Below are 18,024 nucleotides of genomic sequence, written 5' to 3'. Positions count from 1 at the left end.
CATTTATTCTGATTAATCACAAACTCACCTCAAGAATCATTCTGCCAAAGGTCTTGATGTTCATCATGTTGAAAGCTGTGTATGATTTCGGACTGCAGTATTTCTTTAGATAGTGTGTCTTTGGTTTTGCCTTCATGGGGAAGGAAGATGAAAAAACAACAACAATGCAACATCACAGAATCATCACCACGTAGTAGAAAGAAGATGATACATACTTCACACAAAACTTCCTTATAAATGTGACAGACATTTTCAATCTATGATATTTCTTATCTTATTGAAAGAAGGCATTCACGAAAGCTGATACCTAAACAAACTCCAGAAAGGAGAAACAAATACACCAGTTTCAGTTTCAAATATACAGTGTATCTTCATTCTATGCTTTGAAATTTCACAAGGACCAACCCAAAGCTTGCTAAGCCTGCCTAAACAACTTTGCATATGCAAAAAAGAGACCTACATTAGACAAGAAGTAACACTCAGACAAAGCAAGCAGAATATCATAAAGCATTAAAGCTGTAAAATACTTGAACTTTTACAGAACTGGCTCATTCAATGCATCTATGGCAGACTCACTGACACTAGAATTACAACAAACTAGCAATGCCACAGGAACTCTTAACACAAATTTCAGCAAGTTGCAACATAATCCCAAACACAATGTTACCAGTTTCTTCACATGAATGCCATCTACATAACATGTTTCAGCTCACACATCTGTGTTCGACACCCAGCAGTAATATCTCATATCTTCATACACTGTGTGTATTCATTGCTAAACTTACATCACACTCCCTTAATAACAAAAGCAACATGTGGTGATGTACACTTAACACCACATTCTACACCACTGGTGTCTACACTATACATTGAAGACTCTCTCAGTCTCTTTGCCATGGCATTTATAGACTGTTGGCATGTAACACTGTAGTTGCTTGACACTTTCATCATAACAAACATGTTGACAGACACTAAACACTGCATCCAACACCATTGGCGTTACCTTACAGATGAAGTCCTTCAAGGTCCCTGTGCCGTGGAATGTTCGAATGGCCAGTCCACCCGAGTCGCTGGCCGAGACATAGGTGACCGGGTAGATGAATGGGTGCTGGATAGTGGGCAGGAGCTTCAGAATGGCCATTAAGTCTTTGTATTCCATGAACTTGTCAGGACCATAGTAACTCTATTAAGAGTGTGTGTAAAGCAGGTTGGTTGCCCATAAAAAGAATCATTATGAAAAGTCAAGACAGCTCGTTACCGAAACTCTGGCTTTGAAGTGATTTACCATTATATAAAGTATGAATTGGAGACTCAAGGTATAAAAAAAAAAAAAAAAAAAAATTGTTCATGATGACAGACCATGCAGTATTTCCCAACTAGACCTAAACAAGTATGACATTTTAAGCACTTGAAGTTTAAAAAAAAAAAAAAAAATTCAGTCATTAACATCATTTCTTTTAATTTATCAGTAAAGCTGATTTATATTTGTTGTTTATTGACCGCTAATCTTTAAAAAATGAGTATTTACTGCTCAATTCTCTGCAAATAAAGCAATATACAAGAGCCAGAAAGAAAGCGCATACAACAATCAATGCATATACACAGCTTCATTAATTCATTCCACTAAAACCTACTAATCACAACATCAAAACCAGAAAATTCTGACTGTTTCAAACCGTCTAGGATATGCATGAAGTTTATTTCCACAGGTATAGAATTACACATCACATACAAGACCACGACTACGGGCTGATTAAACAATTCTCACTGCAATAAAAATTCTTTTCTGTGGTATAAGATGAACAATGTCCAAAGTCTTGTTTGAAAGAAAATATATGACCTTACAATAAAGTTCGCGATAGAAATTATCATCTAAGAGAACAAACACTACCATGAATTAAGAACTTATTCACGACATTTTCTTCTAAATGATGCTGTTTGTGCTCACCCATGCCAAGGCCTGCCTGACCTTTGGTTGACCTTTGGGTCTGACCAAGAAGTAGGTCTTCCTCAACCTCCATCCAATGTCTCGGAGAGGTTCCACCACATCCCAATGCGGCTCGGAGCGGAAAAACATGGACACATTCTGCAGGGCTTCCTCTGGGGGTGATGAGGGGAAGAGGGGAAAGGGAGAAGAGGTTACCATAAAAGCTGTTATCTTAGCATTAGAATTTTTACAAATGAAAAGGTCACTAACATGTTTGTAAGATGTTGTTTTAGCTTTGTCTTTTTACTTCCAACCATTATAAATGCCTTTATGCCTGTCTGTTTGTGATATTTTCATGTGTAAAATTCGCAGCCAACTGTGATTTGGGAAATTCACAAAAATGTAATGCTTGAAACACAGCTTCTACAGTACAAACTGAGTAGTAGATAAAAAAGACATAGGCAGCTAAAAAAGAGTGATGCTGTACTCTAAAGTCTTGTCTTTTCTCATTCATGGTGGATTACTGAAGGTATTCAGGATCACCTTCACAAAAGTTCACTCATTCATTCATTTATATGGCACAACGTACCAGGCGGATACCATTTGCTGACTATAGTCACCTGGGACAAACCACAAGGAGTTGACATCATTTGTCCATTTTTCGGTGTGTGTACATGATGGACCACTCTACCACGTTCACATCCTGGTCTTTATGATGAATGAATGAAGTAGGATCTTTTGTGAGCCATGCCTTCCTCACACACAGGACCTCTATTTAATGTTCTATCTGAGGACACAGTGTTTTTGCCTCTTACTATAAAGGGGACAGCATGATTACACAAAACATTGCTCAGCTAGGCTTGCTGGGACTCAAATTCTAGCCATTTAATTGCAAGGCAGGCCAACTACAGACTGATCCACCTCCTTACGAACAACATTTACTGGCAGTCCACATAGAGTGTAATAATAACATCGATTGTGTCTGTGTTAAAAAAAAATGCAACAAAAAAAAAAACCACCAACCAATATCCACCAATTTGAATGAACATGCAAGCATCAGTTCACATATGACATAATTGCGTGTTCATGAAGTGGTGTGTTCGGTTCAGCACATAATGGATGTATTAATGTCATTATGGCTGCCAGAATGACACATGGAATCCACACATCAAACAAATACAGCCAAAGCTGGTGCATAAATTGTTCTCATTCAAGGCAGTCTGCAAGGCCTGTACCGCTGAGTGAGAGAGTGAGCAAAGGCAGTTGTATTTCAAAGCAGCAAGCAAAGTGGTCCTCATAACAAAGCTCCAAAATGCTGGCTTTTGTGTATGATCCCCTGAAAATCCTTTGGCAACTATCATGTCCTGGTACCAAATCATCAAAGTATAAAGTCATATCACTGAAGGAAATTCTGCAAAATTGACTGGATATCTATTTTGGCACATTTTCTGCTTTCTGGTTTACCTGGCCTTCAGTTAAAGGCTAACTTGACATCACTCAAACATGCATATATTGTATAAGTGGAAATTTTCGCGCATTTCGCGCAACCTGAAACTAGCGTGAAAATAAGAGCACGCAAATATTTTTGCTTGCCATACTGTATGTTCCAGTAGTTGATGTCTTGATTCCGCGGAATTAAAAACACACGAAACTCTTCTCACCCCGCCAGGCGCGACAAATTAGTAGTGCGAAAATATCCACTTTTACAGTCCTGCAGAACTCCGACAACATCATTTCACAAACTGGTTCACATCATTTTTAGCATCAAGAAGACAAGACATTTCTGTCAAATCTATCCTAAAAATAGACACATTCATGCTCAAACACAGACATATAAACATGCATAGAAATATAAAAGCATGCAACATTTTCTGCTAGTTGGCAAAAAAAAAAAAGAATAAGAGAAGTATACCACAAATGTCATTGCTACTTCAAAACTGTAGTTAGAAATATCATAGCTAGCACGGCAGTGACACAACATTTGCTCCTGCGACAATTGCTCCAGTCTTATTTTCTATAGATTCGTAAGATTTGCAATATTTTATTGACTCTATCGACCCCTCTCGGGGTATGAGAGTACAAACATATTTACCACATATGAATACAAAAATCTAAGTGATAATGTACATGTACACGTACACGTGAAAATAACAGATATAAATAAACATGTTTACAAATCAAGGTGTAGGGTTGGGTTAGGGTTGTGATAACGTTTTAGGTTTAGTTTGACGTGAAGATTAGGATTAGGGTTAGGGTTATGTTTGGTGGGTAGAATTTATGTTTGGCTTAGCGTGCAGATATTTCATGGGAGCAATTGTCGCAGGAGCAAATGTCCTGGAACTGGCATGGCAACAAAGTATGAGTCGTCATTAAACCAGGGCAGTATAACTCTGGGAATATCACACATCATGCAGAGGCTTAAAGGACAAGTTCACCTTCATAAACATAAGGATTGAGAAAATGCAACAATATTAGTAGAACACATCAGTGAAAGTTTGAGGAAAATTGGACAATCGATGCAAAAGTTACGAATTTTTTTAATTTTTGTGTTGGAACCGCTGGATGAGGAGACTACTACAGCTTGTGAGTCATATGCGTACAACAGTATAAAGAAAATATAAAAGAAAATTCAACATATTTTCACTTTTTTCGCATAATAAAAGAGCAATCGACTTGCCTCTTTCTAAAGGCAGGGGGAATAATATTACCCATAACATTTATCGGTAACGAGTCAGGGGAATGTGTACTTTTTAAAAAAAATGGAATTTTGTGAAATTCTCTTTATATTTTCCTTATATTGTTGTACGCATGTGACATCTAAGTTATTCATACACTGCAGTAGTCTTCTCATCCAGCGGGTACTGCACAAAAACTTCAAAAATTCATAACTTTTGAACAGATTGTCTGATTTTCCTCAAACTTTCACTGATGTGTTCTACTAATATTGCTACATTCTCTCAATCCTTTTGTTTATGAAGGTGAACTTGTCCTTTAAAGAGAGTCTTACCAACAGAGTTAGCTGGATAGTGTGTCGGATCGAGAAATCTCTTGACGACGTAGCAAGATGAGAGGATATGATGGCTTAGGAGACGGTTGAGATAGGCCTGTAGAGCCTGCTGTCTCTCTGCAATGAACTCCCGCTCCATGTTGCCGAAGACTCGCTTTGGAGGGAGGAGGAGCTCCATCCCGCAGATCTTCAAGGATTCGTGGAGGCTGACGAAGTCACTGAACCTTCTGTTGATCTGTGTCAAGACATAATGGCATGTGACATGAAACAATGCCTGCTGTAATCAACAATGTGACTCTAGCAATCCAAAATAATGTGAGACATATCACAGCATAGATTATAGTATTACAAAAAACACATTTTTGTTTTCAGGGGTTTTATTCTTACTCCACCATGCATAGGCATTGATTTTCATTGCAGGGTTTAAAGTAAATAATTTCCCAGCAATCCAAATGTTTCATTAGCTGATGGAGGGATTGATGCAAACTCTTTCATCCTCCCCCTCCCCCTCCCCCTCCCCCCCCCCCCCCATCCCTTCATTGTATAAAAGTGATCACAATGCCTTTTGAAATGTGGTGTAGCCATGCTCTATCAATGAAACTACAAGTTGAACTGGGAATTAGGTCTGGGATGTCAGAGAGGATGAACGTTTCATTTGATAAAGTCAACAAACAATACTCTGCTATGTAATCTACTTTCATCATTCTCTATGTGTCATTCAAATGTTTAACTTGCACATGCACTTTTACTTGTCATAAACTGGTTGCAGCTGTACGAAATCCGATACTGAAAGATTGTCAAAATTGATGATTTGTCAATTCACCGCAACCAAAGATACAGTAATTGTATAAAACTGAAGAATCTCTTTTTATAGTAACAGCCAATAAGGCACGAGAGCGTGTTCCTATTCTACTGATTCTACACACACACCTAGGGTGCCTTAGGCATCACATTTAAATCACCCAGTACTGCATACATGACAACAGTGTGTATGATACTGGCATGTTGATGCCATTCTCTGAACCAATCAGTCATCTCAAATTAGCCTGACATAGTCTCATTGGAAATTAATTTTCCTAACTGCTGTCAATAGTCATCTTGGAAACTAGATCAGAACTATTTGTGCAATAATAGCTTATGGCAGCCACACATCAATGGTGTTGTGATACCATTCAGCTTTTCTGAGGATGATTTCAATGTAGCCCTATGTACATGAATGTTTGGACACACAGAGAAAAAATAAATTCCACCGGCAGACAGTCTGCTGTAGACTGCTGCCACAAAAGTGCCAGGCCATTTTTAACTTTGGTCTGTCACTTCAACTGCATTTCCACACGTGTGTTTGCCTTTTCAGTCCATGCATGCAGTATGCAGGAGTTTTGAATCATATTCACATGACTATCACACCTAGCCACAAAAAAAAGAACTTTATATTACAGGTCAATGATCTAATTATCTGATAAGATGCTGGTGAAAATTCTTTCAAAGTTTAAAGGGGCAAAGGTCATGGTTTATTGTAAAAGTTTTTCTTTTCCCTTTAACTGTTTATGGAATGACTCACAAAATGTCTGACTCAAGTTCATCAAATTAGCGAGCACATTGTCATGGTTGAAGGCAATCTGTTGATAAGATCTGTAGATATGGAGCAACTCTGACTGGGCTTAGTGAGTAAAGAACAGTGAGCAGTACCATCTTTTGAGATCAAGACACTTGTAAGCACACATGCATATTATTACCTCCTGCAAACTATTTACGGGTGACTTTCAAGCCTGTGTAGATTAAGTATTATTAAAGTCTGTAAATATTACCAAGGCAAAAGTGTAGATGAAAAAGTAGATATTAGAGGTATTGATATTTTGTAAGTTTCAACAGATCACAATCTATGTGACATTACTTGAGTTTGTTGAAAATCAAACAAGACTAGAAATGTCGCTAAGGCAACTAGTATGCCTCCGCCATAATGCATGATTCTCCTAATAGGTCTATAATGGACAATGTGTGATTACATTTTCACAAAATTGGCAAAATATTAAAATGACAAGTTGGTCACAAATGTGTTGAATGTTCACCTTCCTTAACCTAGGTTTAATTGGATGAATAGGAGACCATGTATTTGGGGATTTAAGGCTTTAACTTAACTTTGCCCATTCATAAGTTTATGCATTGAGTAATTTTCAAGGTACCGGTATGGAGAAAAAGTGCAATTTCTGTATTGAAAAGTACATTGTTACCATTTTCATCTGGCATTTGACCCTAAAATTCATACGATAATCACTGTCAGGCAGAACATGCATAAATATGTAGAAAGTTTCAAGATAACTTGAGCCACTTCATAGATATGGAGGAAAAAGTTAGTTCAGCACTTTCCCTTGATCTTTAACCTTTTGACCTTTGAGGCAAAAAAAAAAGAAGAAAAAAAGAATGTTTCAAGAGATTCTCTATTAGGTCTATGCAATCACCAAGTGTAAAAAAAAAATCCTGCTGGTATTGCATAAATATGAGGGAAATAGTAAAATGTTGAAGTAATGCCCTTGACCTTTGACCCCTGACCTTTGACCCCATGAACCCTAAATTCTCTAGATAATCACTGCCAGTCAGTACATGTATATATATATATATATATACTATGATCCATGAATATACCTTGAACAATTTCTAAGTTACGGAGAAAAAAGTGAAGTTTTAATATTTTTACTTGACCTTTTGACCTTTGACCTCATGACCTCAAACTTTCACCAGAGAATCTTAATTTGGTAATACATGTATACACTAAGTTTCAAGAAAATATCTTCAGGTATTTCATAGATATGGTGGAAATAGTGAAATTTTACGTATTTGACCATGACCTTTTGACCTTGAGCATGTGCACTCAAAAGTTGATAGGCACAACTTCACCCCCTAATACACATACATGCCAAGTTTCATTAGGATACCTCAAAAGGTTTTTGTAGTTACCCTGTCCACAAAATTCATTACGGACGGATGGAAGGACAGACGGACAACCCGAAAACGTAATGCCTCTGGCACCACTTCGTGGCGGAGGCATAAAAACAAACCAAGGAGGTAACTGTACCTCCTTGAACAAACTAAAGGCCAGCTTACAAGGATAAGGTTAACAGAAGGGTACGTCCACAGTAAAAAAGGTACTTTTCAGGGATGTTGAGTAATAACATGTTTCCAATGTGCATTACCCCCAATACAAAACAATCTTCCAGAACAATTTAATGAGAGAGAACTTTGCTCCAAAACTGTTTCAAACAAGCAATCTATAAGAACTTTGCCATAAAGAGGCATAAAAACAAACTAAAGGCCAGCTTACAAGGATAAGGTTAACAGAAGGGTACGTCCACAGTAAAAAAGGTACTTTTCAGGGATGTTGAGTAATAACATGTTTCCAACGTGCATTACCCCCAATACAAAACAATCTTCCAGAACGATTTAATGAGAGAGAACTTTGCTCCAAAACTGTTTCAAACAAGCAATCTATAAGAACTTTGCCATAAAGAGGCATAAAAACAAACTAAAGGCCAGCTTACAAGGATAAGGTTAACAGAAGGGTACGTCCACAGTAAAAAAGGTACTTTTCAGGGATGTTGAGTAATAACATGTTTCCAATGTGCATTACCCCCAATACAAAACAATCTTCCAGAACGATTTAATGAGAGATAACTTTGCTCCAAAACTGTTTCAAACAAGCAATCTATAAGAACTTTGCCATTGAAATAAAAATTTGGGGAAGATATGCTGGGCAGAACATGAATCAATCAAACAGATCAAACTGTTGCTTTTTGGTCTGTGTCCATGTTACATACAGTTGTACCTTTCCCCACAATATTTAGAAGTGGTATAAAGCAGTGTTCACTGGAATTTGGGGCTGTTATTATCTTTTCTAAACAATATCAGGCTATTCAGTTGAAAAACAACAAATTTTAAATGAACATTTATCATTTGACCTTCATATATTAGCATATACATAGATGTCTGTCTAGAGAAACATGGAATGTAGGCCCTACAGCTTGTACACTCCCCCCCCCCCCCCCCCCCCCCATGGAAAAAAAAAATGGGGCCAAGTTATCTCTCACTAAAATGATTCTGAAAGATTCTGTTGTACTGCCTGGGGTAATGTACAATAGAAGCATTAGATTATGCTACATCCCTGAAAGTACCCATTTTACTGGGGAAATCCCCAATATGAAAACCACACTTTTTTAGTATGTTGCCAATTTAGGGATCAGTGTTTATACATTACTGATTTGGAGGATTTGGACAATTCTAAAACCAAAGTAAACACAGATCTTATACTACAAAAATAAGGTTAAAATGAAAAAGAGACCCCTGTATTTTACTTTACAGAACACTAGCAAGGATTAATAAAACTAGGATAAAAAGATACTGCATTAAAACACTGTAAAATGTGAATTTAACTGATTGATCCACGCTATGGTACAGTGTTCATGACGCCTAGGAGAATTTGCACATGAAAGGTGGTGATGTGGCAGGTAGATTGATTTGTGCATTGCTATAATCCCACTGTGCACATCTAATCAAACATTTTAAAAATCAATTGCATTTCTTGCATTCAGTATTCCATGCTCCATATCAAGCATGATCACAGAAGTGGATATTCCCACGGTACCACTGCATGGTACAATTTTGTAAATCTCAAAGGTCTATGTGAGTTTTGTCATCATATGGAAGCGCTGTCATTCAGTATCTAAAATGTGGCACCAGTACCACACACTGAAACTATAAGCCTGATACACAGTATGTGTGAATGAATATTTTTTTCACCAACATAATGGGCAAGATTTGTATTTCTTTGATGACATTCTACGCTTCATTCAAACAGGATCATGACAAACTACATATTGCATATGTCTTTTTTTTCCCTTTTTTTTTGGGGGGGGGGGGGGGGTCTTCTAGAGTACACCTAGTATGTAGTATATGCTGCCAAGTCAGGAAAGACCCTCTACCCTAAAGCTTTAGGGTGCAAGTGCTGTAATCCTTGTTAAGGAAATGTTTTTACTCTGAGTGTAAACAGTCAAAAGTATGCCTGTGTTAAAGTTGAATTGCAGTCTTTCAATCTGCTTGTATTTATATTCGGTTTCAGTACCCTTTAAATCAGAGGTCTCTACTTAAAGGGACTGTATAGTTCTGGTTCAGATGGGGATTCTGATTTCAACTTTAACAAGATAATTAGCACTTCTTTTATGAATATCAAAGGGCATACAATTCTAAGAGGAATTCAAAGTTAACATGACAAAAATCAATTTTGAAATGACTGAGATATCAAGAAACGTGGTGTCCTAATAAAAGGTGGGTCCACTTTTTTATAGACCACTTCGTTTTACTTTTTTTAAAAATATCTCAGCAATTTCAAATTGGATCTTCATCAAATAAAGTTTAAATTCCTCTTAGAATTGTATGCTCTTTAATAATTCATATAAGTGGTTTCTAATCATCTCGTAAAATGATGAAAACTGAATCCACATTTCTATGAAAACTATACCCATCCCTTTAATGCTGATTTTCATTGTGTATTTTGCCATCTCCCCCTCCCCCTTTCTGAAAATTGTTCAGTCAAGTACATGTATTGTTTCAAGTGTCTATAACTCAAAAGTAGCTGCAAAGTTGGGATGCTTTCTGCAGGATGATTGACCATTTGTGTACTGAGAGACCTTCCCAGCTAGCTACATGCATTCACATGCAATATGTATGAGGATGTCCCATACGTAACGCATAATTTGTCCCATACGTAACATTATTCAATTACCTCACATAAACTATTTCTTTTACTATTTTTTTTTCTTTCTATGGTATTTAACTTCTTTAAACAATAAATTAGAACTTCCCAGAAGGGCACTCGAATAACCTTAGAAATTTCAGAAAAAACCTAAAAAAATGACCTCAATTTGTTACGTATGGGACATGTCATGATAGGACACAAGCTAATTTGCATAATCTTTGCATAATCCCTAAATTTTCATACCAAGTTAAACTATTTGATGAACTTCTTATGCCCAAATATTAATCAAATATCATTTGCTTTCCTTTGAATAAATATGAATTTTTATAAATGTCCCATACGTAATGCTGTATTTCACATTTATGCAAATGAAGCCCTTGAAATTTACATATCATCATTTTTTCCTCCATGGAAATCAAAACTTCAACTCATAAGCTTCAAAATGATATCAAACATGTCAATATTGAGCAAAGATGAAATTTTGCCTTCTGAGGGGATCTTATCTTGGACCTGCCCCTCTGCATGCCCACAGGAAATATAATTTCCTATATTCTCAGCATTTTAACTTTAATCACACACAGTATAACATTATGACAAATTTTTCTACATTGTGCTACAATTTTCTACAGTTTACCTATCATTCAAAGCTTGAGAAATCACCAGGGCTTGGCTAAGGCATACTGTCAGATGTCAAATACAACAAGAGACCCGCGGGTCTAGCGCTCACCTGAGTATCGCAAGTTCACCTTTCACGCAGTCACTAATCTAAATTATTCACAGCTCTACCAAAATTTGACGAGGCATTCTCAAGTGGAAGATGAAAATGTACAATAAGGGCCCAATTTTTTCAAGATTCCTTAATTTGGGGGAATTGGGGCCCCCTGGGGCCCTCTGGGTGGGGCATGGTGCCCAGTTTGATAAATTGAGATCCTGACCACCTAGGGATGCTACCTGCCAAGTTTGACAAAAATCCATCATGAGGTTTTCAGGAAGAAGATGAAAATGTACAATTCAGGCCCCCATTTGGACCCTTCCAACCACCCCCCTCCCCCTACCCCCAAGAGGGGCACCCCTGGATCTCCTATGAACAAACTTGAAACTACAGTCATTAATGTACTCACTCATAGTATTATCTCAGCTCTATAACTTCTGATTCTAGAGAAGATTTTTAAAGATTCCTTCATTTGGGGGGTTTGGGCCCCCTGGGGGCCCCCTGGGCGGGGCATGGTGCCCATTTTAACAAATTGAGATCCTAACCCCCTAGGAATGCTACCTGCCAAGTTTGGTGAAAATGGGTCATGGGGTTCTCAAGAAGAAGATAAAAATGTACAATTTAGGCCCCATTAGGACCCCTCCTCACCCCCACCCCCCCCCCCCCCCCCGGGTCCCAAGGGGGGCACCCCTGATTCTGCCATGAACAAACTTGAAACTACAGTCATCAATGTGCTAACTCATAGTATTAACCTAGCTCTATCACTTCTGGTTCTAGAGAAGAAGGTTTTTGCGGATTCCTTAATTTTGGGGGGTTTGGGCCCCCTGGGGGCCCCCTGGGTGGGTCATGGTGCCCATTTTAATAAATGGAGTTCCTAACCCCCTAGGGATGCTACCTGCCAAGTTTGGTGAAAATGGGTCATGGAGTTCTCAAGAAGAAGATGAAAATGTACAATTTAGGCCCCATTAGAACCCTTCCCCACCCCCCTCCCCTGGGTCCCAAGGGGGGCACCCCTGATTCTGCCATGAACAAACTTGAAACTACAGTCATCAATGTACTAACTCATAGTATTAACTTCGCTCTATCACTTCTGGTTCTAGAGAAGAAGATTTTTACAGATTCCTTAATTTTGGGGGGTTTGGGCCCCCCTGGGGGCCCCCTGGGTGGGGCATGGTGCCCATTTTAACAAATTGAGTTCCTAACTCCCTAGGGATGCTACCTGCCAAGTTTGATGAAAATCGGTCATGGGGTTTTCAAGAAGAAGATGAAAATGTAAAAAGTTTACGCACGACGCACGACGGACGACGGACGACGCACGACGGACGACGGACGACGCACGACGCACGACGCACGACGCACGACGCACGACGGACGCCGGACGAAGGGCGATCGCAATAGCTCACTTGAGCCTTTGGCTCAGGTGAGCTAAAAATCATACTCCACATGGTGCAGTCAATAATTACTGTTATCCCGTTGAGGACGAATCCCGAGTATACTTGGGCAGGTGTCTATGGGAAATGCGTGTTGTAGCAAAATCAAACCGTCTTCAATGGGTTAAAGGGACTGTACAGTACTGGTTGAGGTGGGGATTCATGTTTTGAACATTCCGAAGTGAGATAATGAGAAACCTCTTATAGAATATGAAAGAGCATGTAATTTTAAGAAAGATTCAATGTTTATTTGATGAAAATCGGTTTTCAAATGGCTGAGATATTAAAAAAAGGTGATAATAATAAAAGGCGACAGGCCACGCCTTTTATTAGGATCTCTTTGTTCCACCTTGTTTTTGGATATCTCAGCCATCTCAAAACCGATTTTCATCAAATAAACTTTTGATACCCCTTAGAATTGCATGCTCTTTGACATCTCATAGAGCGGTTTCTGAATATCTCGCAGAACGTTAAAAGCTAAATCCTCACCTCGACAAGAACTGTACACACCCTTTAAACATGATATCTTAGCGGCATGAAATTTTCGTGAATTGGAGCCAATGGCCTTTTTCACAGCATGAAATTTTCATGAAGTGCCTCTGGCATTCAATGCATGTAGTGTAGACAAGAGTCTTTGCATGCATTTTAATATTGCGAATCTTGGCTCTCACGAAATTAAAATGCACGCAAACATTTCTCGTTTTACAGTACCATGAGTTTTATTGGATTACAGGGCATGTTGTTGTGAGTTATTATCATTCCAGTAGGGTCTGCTGTAGCTTTTATTGCCAACTTAATAAGATGATATGCTAAAATGTTCATCAAATTTTCTCCCTACACCTGAAGGCAGTAATATACAAAATTGCATTCAGCTCATTAAGTCACGGAGACTCCGTTTCTGTGGCTTGGTGCTGCATCTTTCCTATGTTAAAAATCTGACTACTGTAAAACATGATATATTCGTGGCACGAAATTTTTGCGAATTGGAGCCGACGGCCTTTTTCATGGCAAGAAATTTTCGCGCATTGCCTCTGGCGTTCAATGCATATAGTGTAGATAAGAAATTTCGCATGCATTTTAATTTCGCGAATTTTGGCCCTCGCGAATTTCGCGAAATTAAAATGCACGCGAACATTTCTCGTTTTACAGCATTTCCTGTCAGTATCAAATGGTGCAGAAGTGAACACTTCTCTTTCAGAGAGCCCTTTGTTGTTCATCACATAAAATTTGTTTTCTTTGCAGAATATTCAAAAGCCTTGTAACTCCTGATTTTAAACCTGTTCTGTTGGCAACATTAAAAAAGTTTAAAGTTCACTGTTTCTCTCTCAAATCTGCAATTTTTGTAAATTTCCTTCCGATTCTATGCAGAATGATTGTAATAAATGTTAAAACATTTTTCACTGATATTAGATTAATGAACATATGTACGTGCTACACGTATGCAGTGAAATTCAGAGTTGCCAATTTAATGATGTCAAGATGATTATAATTTCAGCAGTAAAGTTTCCCTCAGGACTTTGTGTTCTGGTCACTGTGATCAAAACTGGCTACCGCAGGGAGGATACTGTGGCATGCATTAATACTGCCTTGCTTGAAATGATAACATTCAGCTGGCTGTGTTAATGACAATGAATAACCTTGACAACTTACAATTTGGCAGTCTACAATGTAAATCACATGACAACATGGTACAATGTCACTTTACATGTAGGGTGATCACTGATCATTTGTGAAGGCATTTGACAGGAAATTGTACAGAGAGGGACTCTTTCCTTGTTCTGGTATCCAAGTTTTAATTAGCACTATCAGCCAGAGCTAGGAGATATCATGTGATCTCATGTACCGGTATTTTCATTATTGTGAGAGTCAAAAGGACCAAGGATTTAAGGGTATTATAACATCCTTTCCTCGCGCACATCTCAGGAACTGTCCACACGAGACCAACAGAAAGCATGATAAAACGTATATGATTACTTCTTAACTGAAATTGATCAATTGCTATTTGATAGAACTTATCCCTACCATGACAATACTGTTCAATAATGTGATACATAATTGACACTATAAAAAAAATTAGCTGGGTGCATAAAATAAGCAGTTAGATCACTACTTCACATTCATGTCCTTTTATTACTATGGCCATATTTTTTTCTGTTGGACCACAGGTCTTAAAAGGAAATGATAAAAATATGGATAATTTACACATTATACACACAATGCACATCATGTGACAGACAGAAGGTAATAGAATAGCTCCTCTGAGCTGAGCCCCCAGATCAGGTGATGAGCTACAAATTTACAGAAGACAAGACCATGACCACCAACCTCCCCCCCCCCTCAAAAAAGAAAAAAAAAAATGGTTGCCACAGCACGAGCTGAAGTTTTCATGTACAGATACTTATGCCAATTGCTGCTTGTGTGTTTTTAATTTCCCAGTTGTGAGAGGTCTAGTAATTGTTACTTCACCCTTCACAAAATGAATGATAATGAGTGACAAGCGGTAATACTAGTAGGCCTACTAAATATGTTGGTGATTCCATGTGCGTAAACAAGTACATGTAGTGTGTCTTGTATTCAAAGCACTGTACTAGCATGTTGTTATGCCTCAGTTATCGCTACATTATGGACCACGCAATGTGATAGACCTACAATGGTGTACTATAGTTACTACGTAGTTATGCACAATCTCGCGCAGGCATGGTTAGATTTTTTTGTTTCTTGAGTAGGTTTTATTTTTTTTTTAGTGAATGATATTTTCACATGCTATTGTTTTCACATATTCACTTGTAATTTTTGCGGTTCAAAGGCAATTTGCGAAATTCACGAAAACAAAATCACTACAAAAATTTTAGCTTGTGCAGTATATTGGTTGATGGGTCAAACTAAAAAGATAAATTGCTTTTTTCTTCAGACTGGAAAATACATATTTCAGAATTATTCTACTAACAGAATTTCAGTCTTGATTAATGTTTCTTTGATACTTCCTTGTCCCTTACACATTGAGTAGGACACATTCAGATCGTCTTTACCATGAATGAGGTGTAATGTGCCGACCTTTTCTCTCTTTTCCTGGTGCTATGCCAGACCATATCATGTCCTGTAAATCTGGGAACTCAAATAGGAAATGATTCTCCAGACAGGCTGAGGTTAAACACCCAGGCACTAAGTCTGCGAGTAAGCTTCTCAAATCAAAGGATTCAGGGGCTGGCAGATTTTGAATATTCGTAGATGTGGGAAATGTGTATGAAAGACAGAGGATGGTGCCAACATACTAGTATTGCAATCATTATGTTAAACATGAATAAGACCTTCCTGCATTATGAATTTCAGCAAATTGAAGAAAAGCATTTCAAGACATCACATCCCATATAACTTGATAATCTTACTGTAATGTAAAAACAGAAACCATAACAAAACTTTAATAACAGAAAGAAAGCTTGATATGCAAACACAGCCCACAAAATAATATGTTTAGTGTCAATTATTGACAAGAATAATTGTAATGCACAGAAAAACCATGTACATGCTTGTAGGCATGATGATGCACAATTTTACAATTACATAACGTGGTCTGAGGTATGACAATGTCACTGAGTAGTAACAGAATGTCGTGCTCTTCTTTGCAACATCTTATTCAAAATTTCCATCACACTTTGACAATTTTATCCCCCCACCCCCAAACATATTAGAAGGAAATGAATTTTCTTATCCACATTGCCAAAACTCTTTAAAATGCAATACATGTAAATGCATTTGGTAATGCAACTCTTTTTTTTATTTTTGGAAACAGGATTTTTTTTTTTCACAAGATTAATACAGTCTTCATGCCTATATTCTATTTTTTCCTCATAAATTGTTCAGACAAAACTAAACAATGTCGTAACATGGCTGGTCATATGCATTGTCCTCATAATCAATTGCACGACAAAAGCCTTGACTATTACATTTTCATAATAAAGACCTACAAAAGCATTAATGTCATACTCGGGCACTGATGTCACATCCATGACTCAGTAAGAATGACTCAATACACTCAGATAGTCTGTCTGTACCCCTAACTACTTGTACATGCTGTATCCCTCGAAGCAAAATTCACCAAACAATTTTGCAATTATGCCAATATGTTTCTGGCTTTGGAACAGAGCGCCCCACTTATGTTCAAAAGGTTGTGAGTTCAGACACCTGCAAGCAATGCACAATCTGTCTCTCTGCACCGCGTGTAATACAAAATGAGAATCTTGAAGGGGGCCCAGTTAGACGCAAAGTGAAAATCAGACACCGGTGCTGTTGATACACTAGTGGCTTAGAACATGGATCCCCCCTACCCCCATGCAGACTCGAATGACAGGAGGCAATGATGTGTTGAAGAGAGCACTTGATAAGAGCTTATAGTTAGTTTCCTATGACATTTCTAATCTTTAAGATTAACTTGAAGTTTAAACTTCGATGATAAGCTTGTAGTTTAGCATGTTTGTATTTCTTCCAGTTCTATGATTGTTTGGGACTCTTGCTTAAAAATTTAATCTTAAAGTGTAGGTGTCATGTGAATATGTATCAGTACCCACAGTTTAAAACTATAAGCTAATCATCATTGTTTCAAACTATAAGCTAATCATCAATGTTTAAAACTTGGGATTTAATAATCTTAAAGTGTCATGTGAACCAAATGAATGAGTGTTGCAGGGAGCTGCTGATAAGAGATGATGTAGGCCACACAACTTACCTGCCAGCTGTGTTCTGGATTGGGACCCCTCTGAACTCTCATTACATAATCCTTTGGGAAAAAGAACAGGAAAGAAAATAAGATATTAAAACGAGATATAAGGGCATTTCAAATAAGTACACACTGCTGACATCCGAGTATCAAGTACATGTCATACACATATTGCATTGTACGTGACTGTGGGTCAATATGGGTTTCAGTACATAGAAAGTGATGTTTATCTGGTTTAAAATTTTTAATTTCATCATTTTAATTGAAAAGATTATTCCAATCTTTCTTGTAATGGTAGTCTTTTTAAAGGGCTTGGAATTATGATAGAATCTTGTGCAGCCACACACATTACCTAGTCAAAGTATCCATTACAAAACATTTCATGATCATATTCTCAAATTTGTGATGTACAGTACGTACATACAATACATAGGTCTGCCTGTAAGTGTTTCCTTTGTCATTGACGATAATCATTACATACTGAACTA

The 18,024-nt window shown here is 37.8% G+C and overlaps 1 protein-coding gene across 1 annotated transcript in view; it reads right to left on the bottom strand.

The window, feature by feature from the left end:
- LOC139719108 (PX domain-containing protein kinase-like protein) overlaps positions 1-18,024 on the bottom strand; it is a 34,331-nt gene that overhangs the window by 10,489 nt on the left and 5,818 nt on the right. The window contains exons 2-6 of the mRNA XM_071630542.1: positions 17,546-17,596; positions 4,935-5,169; positions 1,949-2,100; positions 1,004-1,183; positions 29-130 (exon numbers count right to left, since the gene is read on the bottom strand). Coding sequence (XP_071486643.1) covers positions 29-130; positions 1,004-1,183; positions 1,949-2,100; positions 4,935-5,169; positions 17,546-17,596 — 720 coding nt within the window. The remainder of the gene's footprint in view (positions 1-28; positions 131-1,003; positions 1,184-1,948; positions 2,101-4,934; positions 5,170-17,545; positions 17,597-18,024) is intronic.

The sequence above is a fragment of the Diadema antillarum genome, unplaced genomic scaffold, assembly GCF_040938485.1.
Source record: "Diadema antillarum isolate AM-2024a unplaced genomic scaffold, OU_Dant_1.0 scf00000104, whole genome shotgun sequence".
NCBI lineage: Eukaryota > Metazoa > Echinodermata > Echinoidea > Diadematoida > Diadematidae > Diadema > Diadema antillarum.
This window is presented reverse-complemented; position numbering and strand designations above follow the sequence as displayed.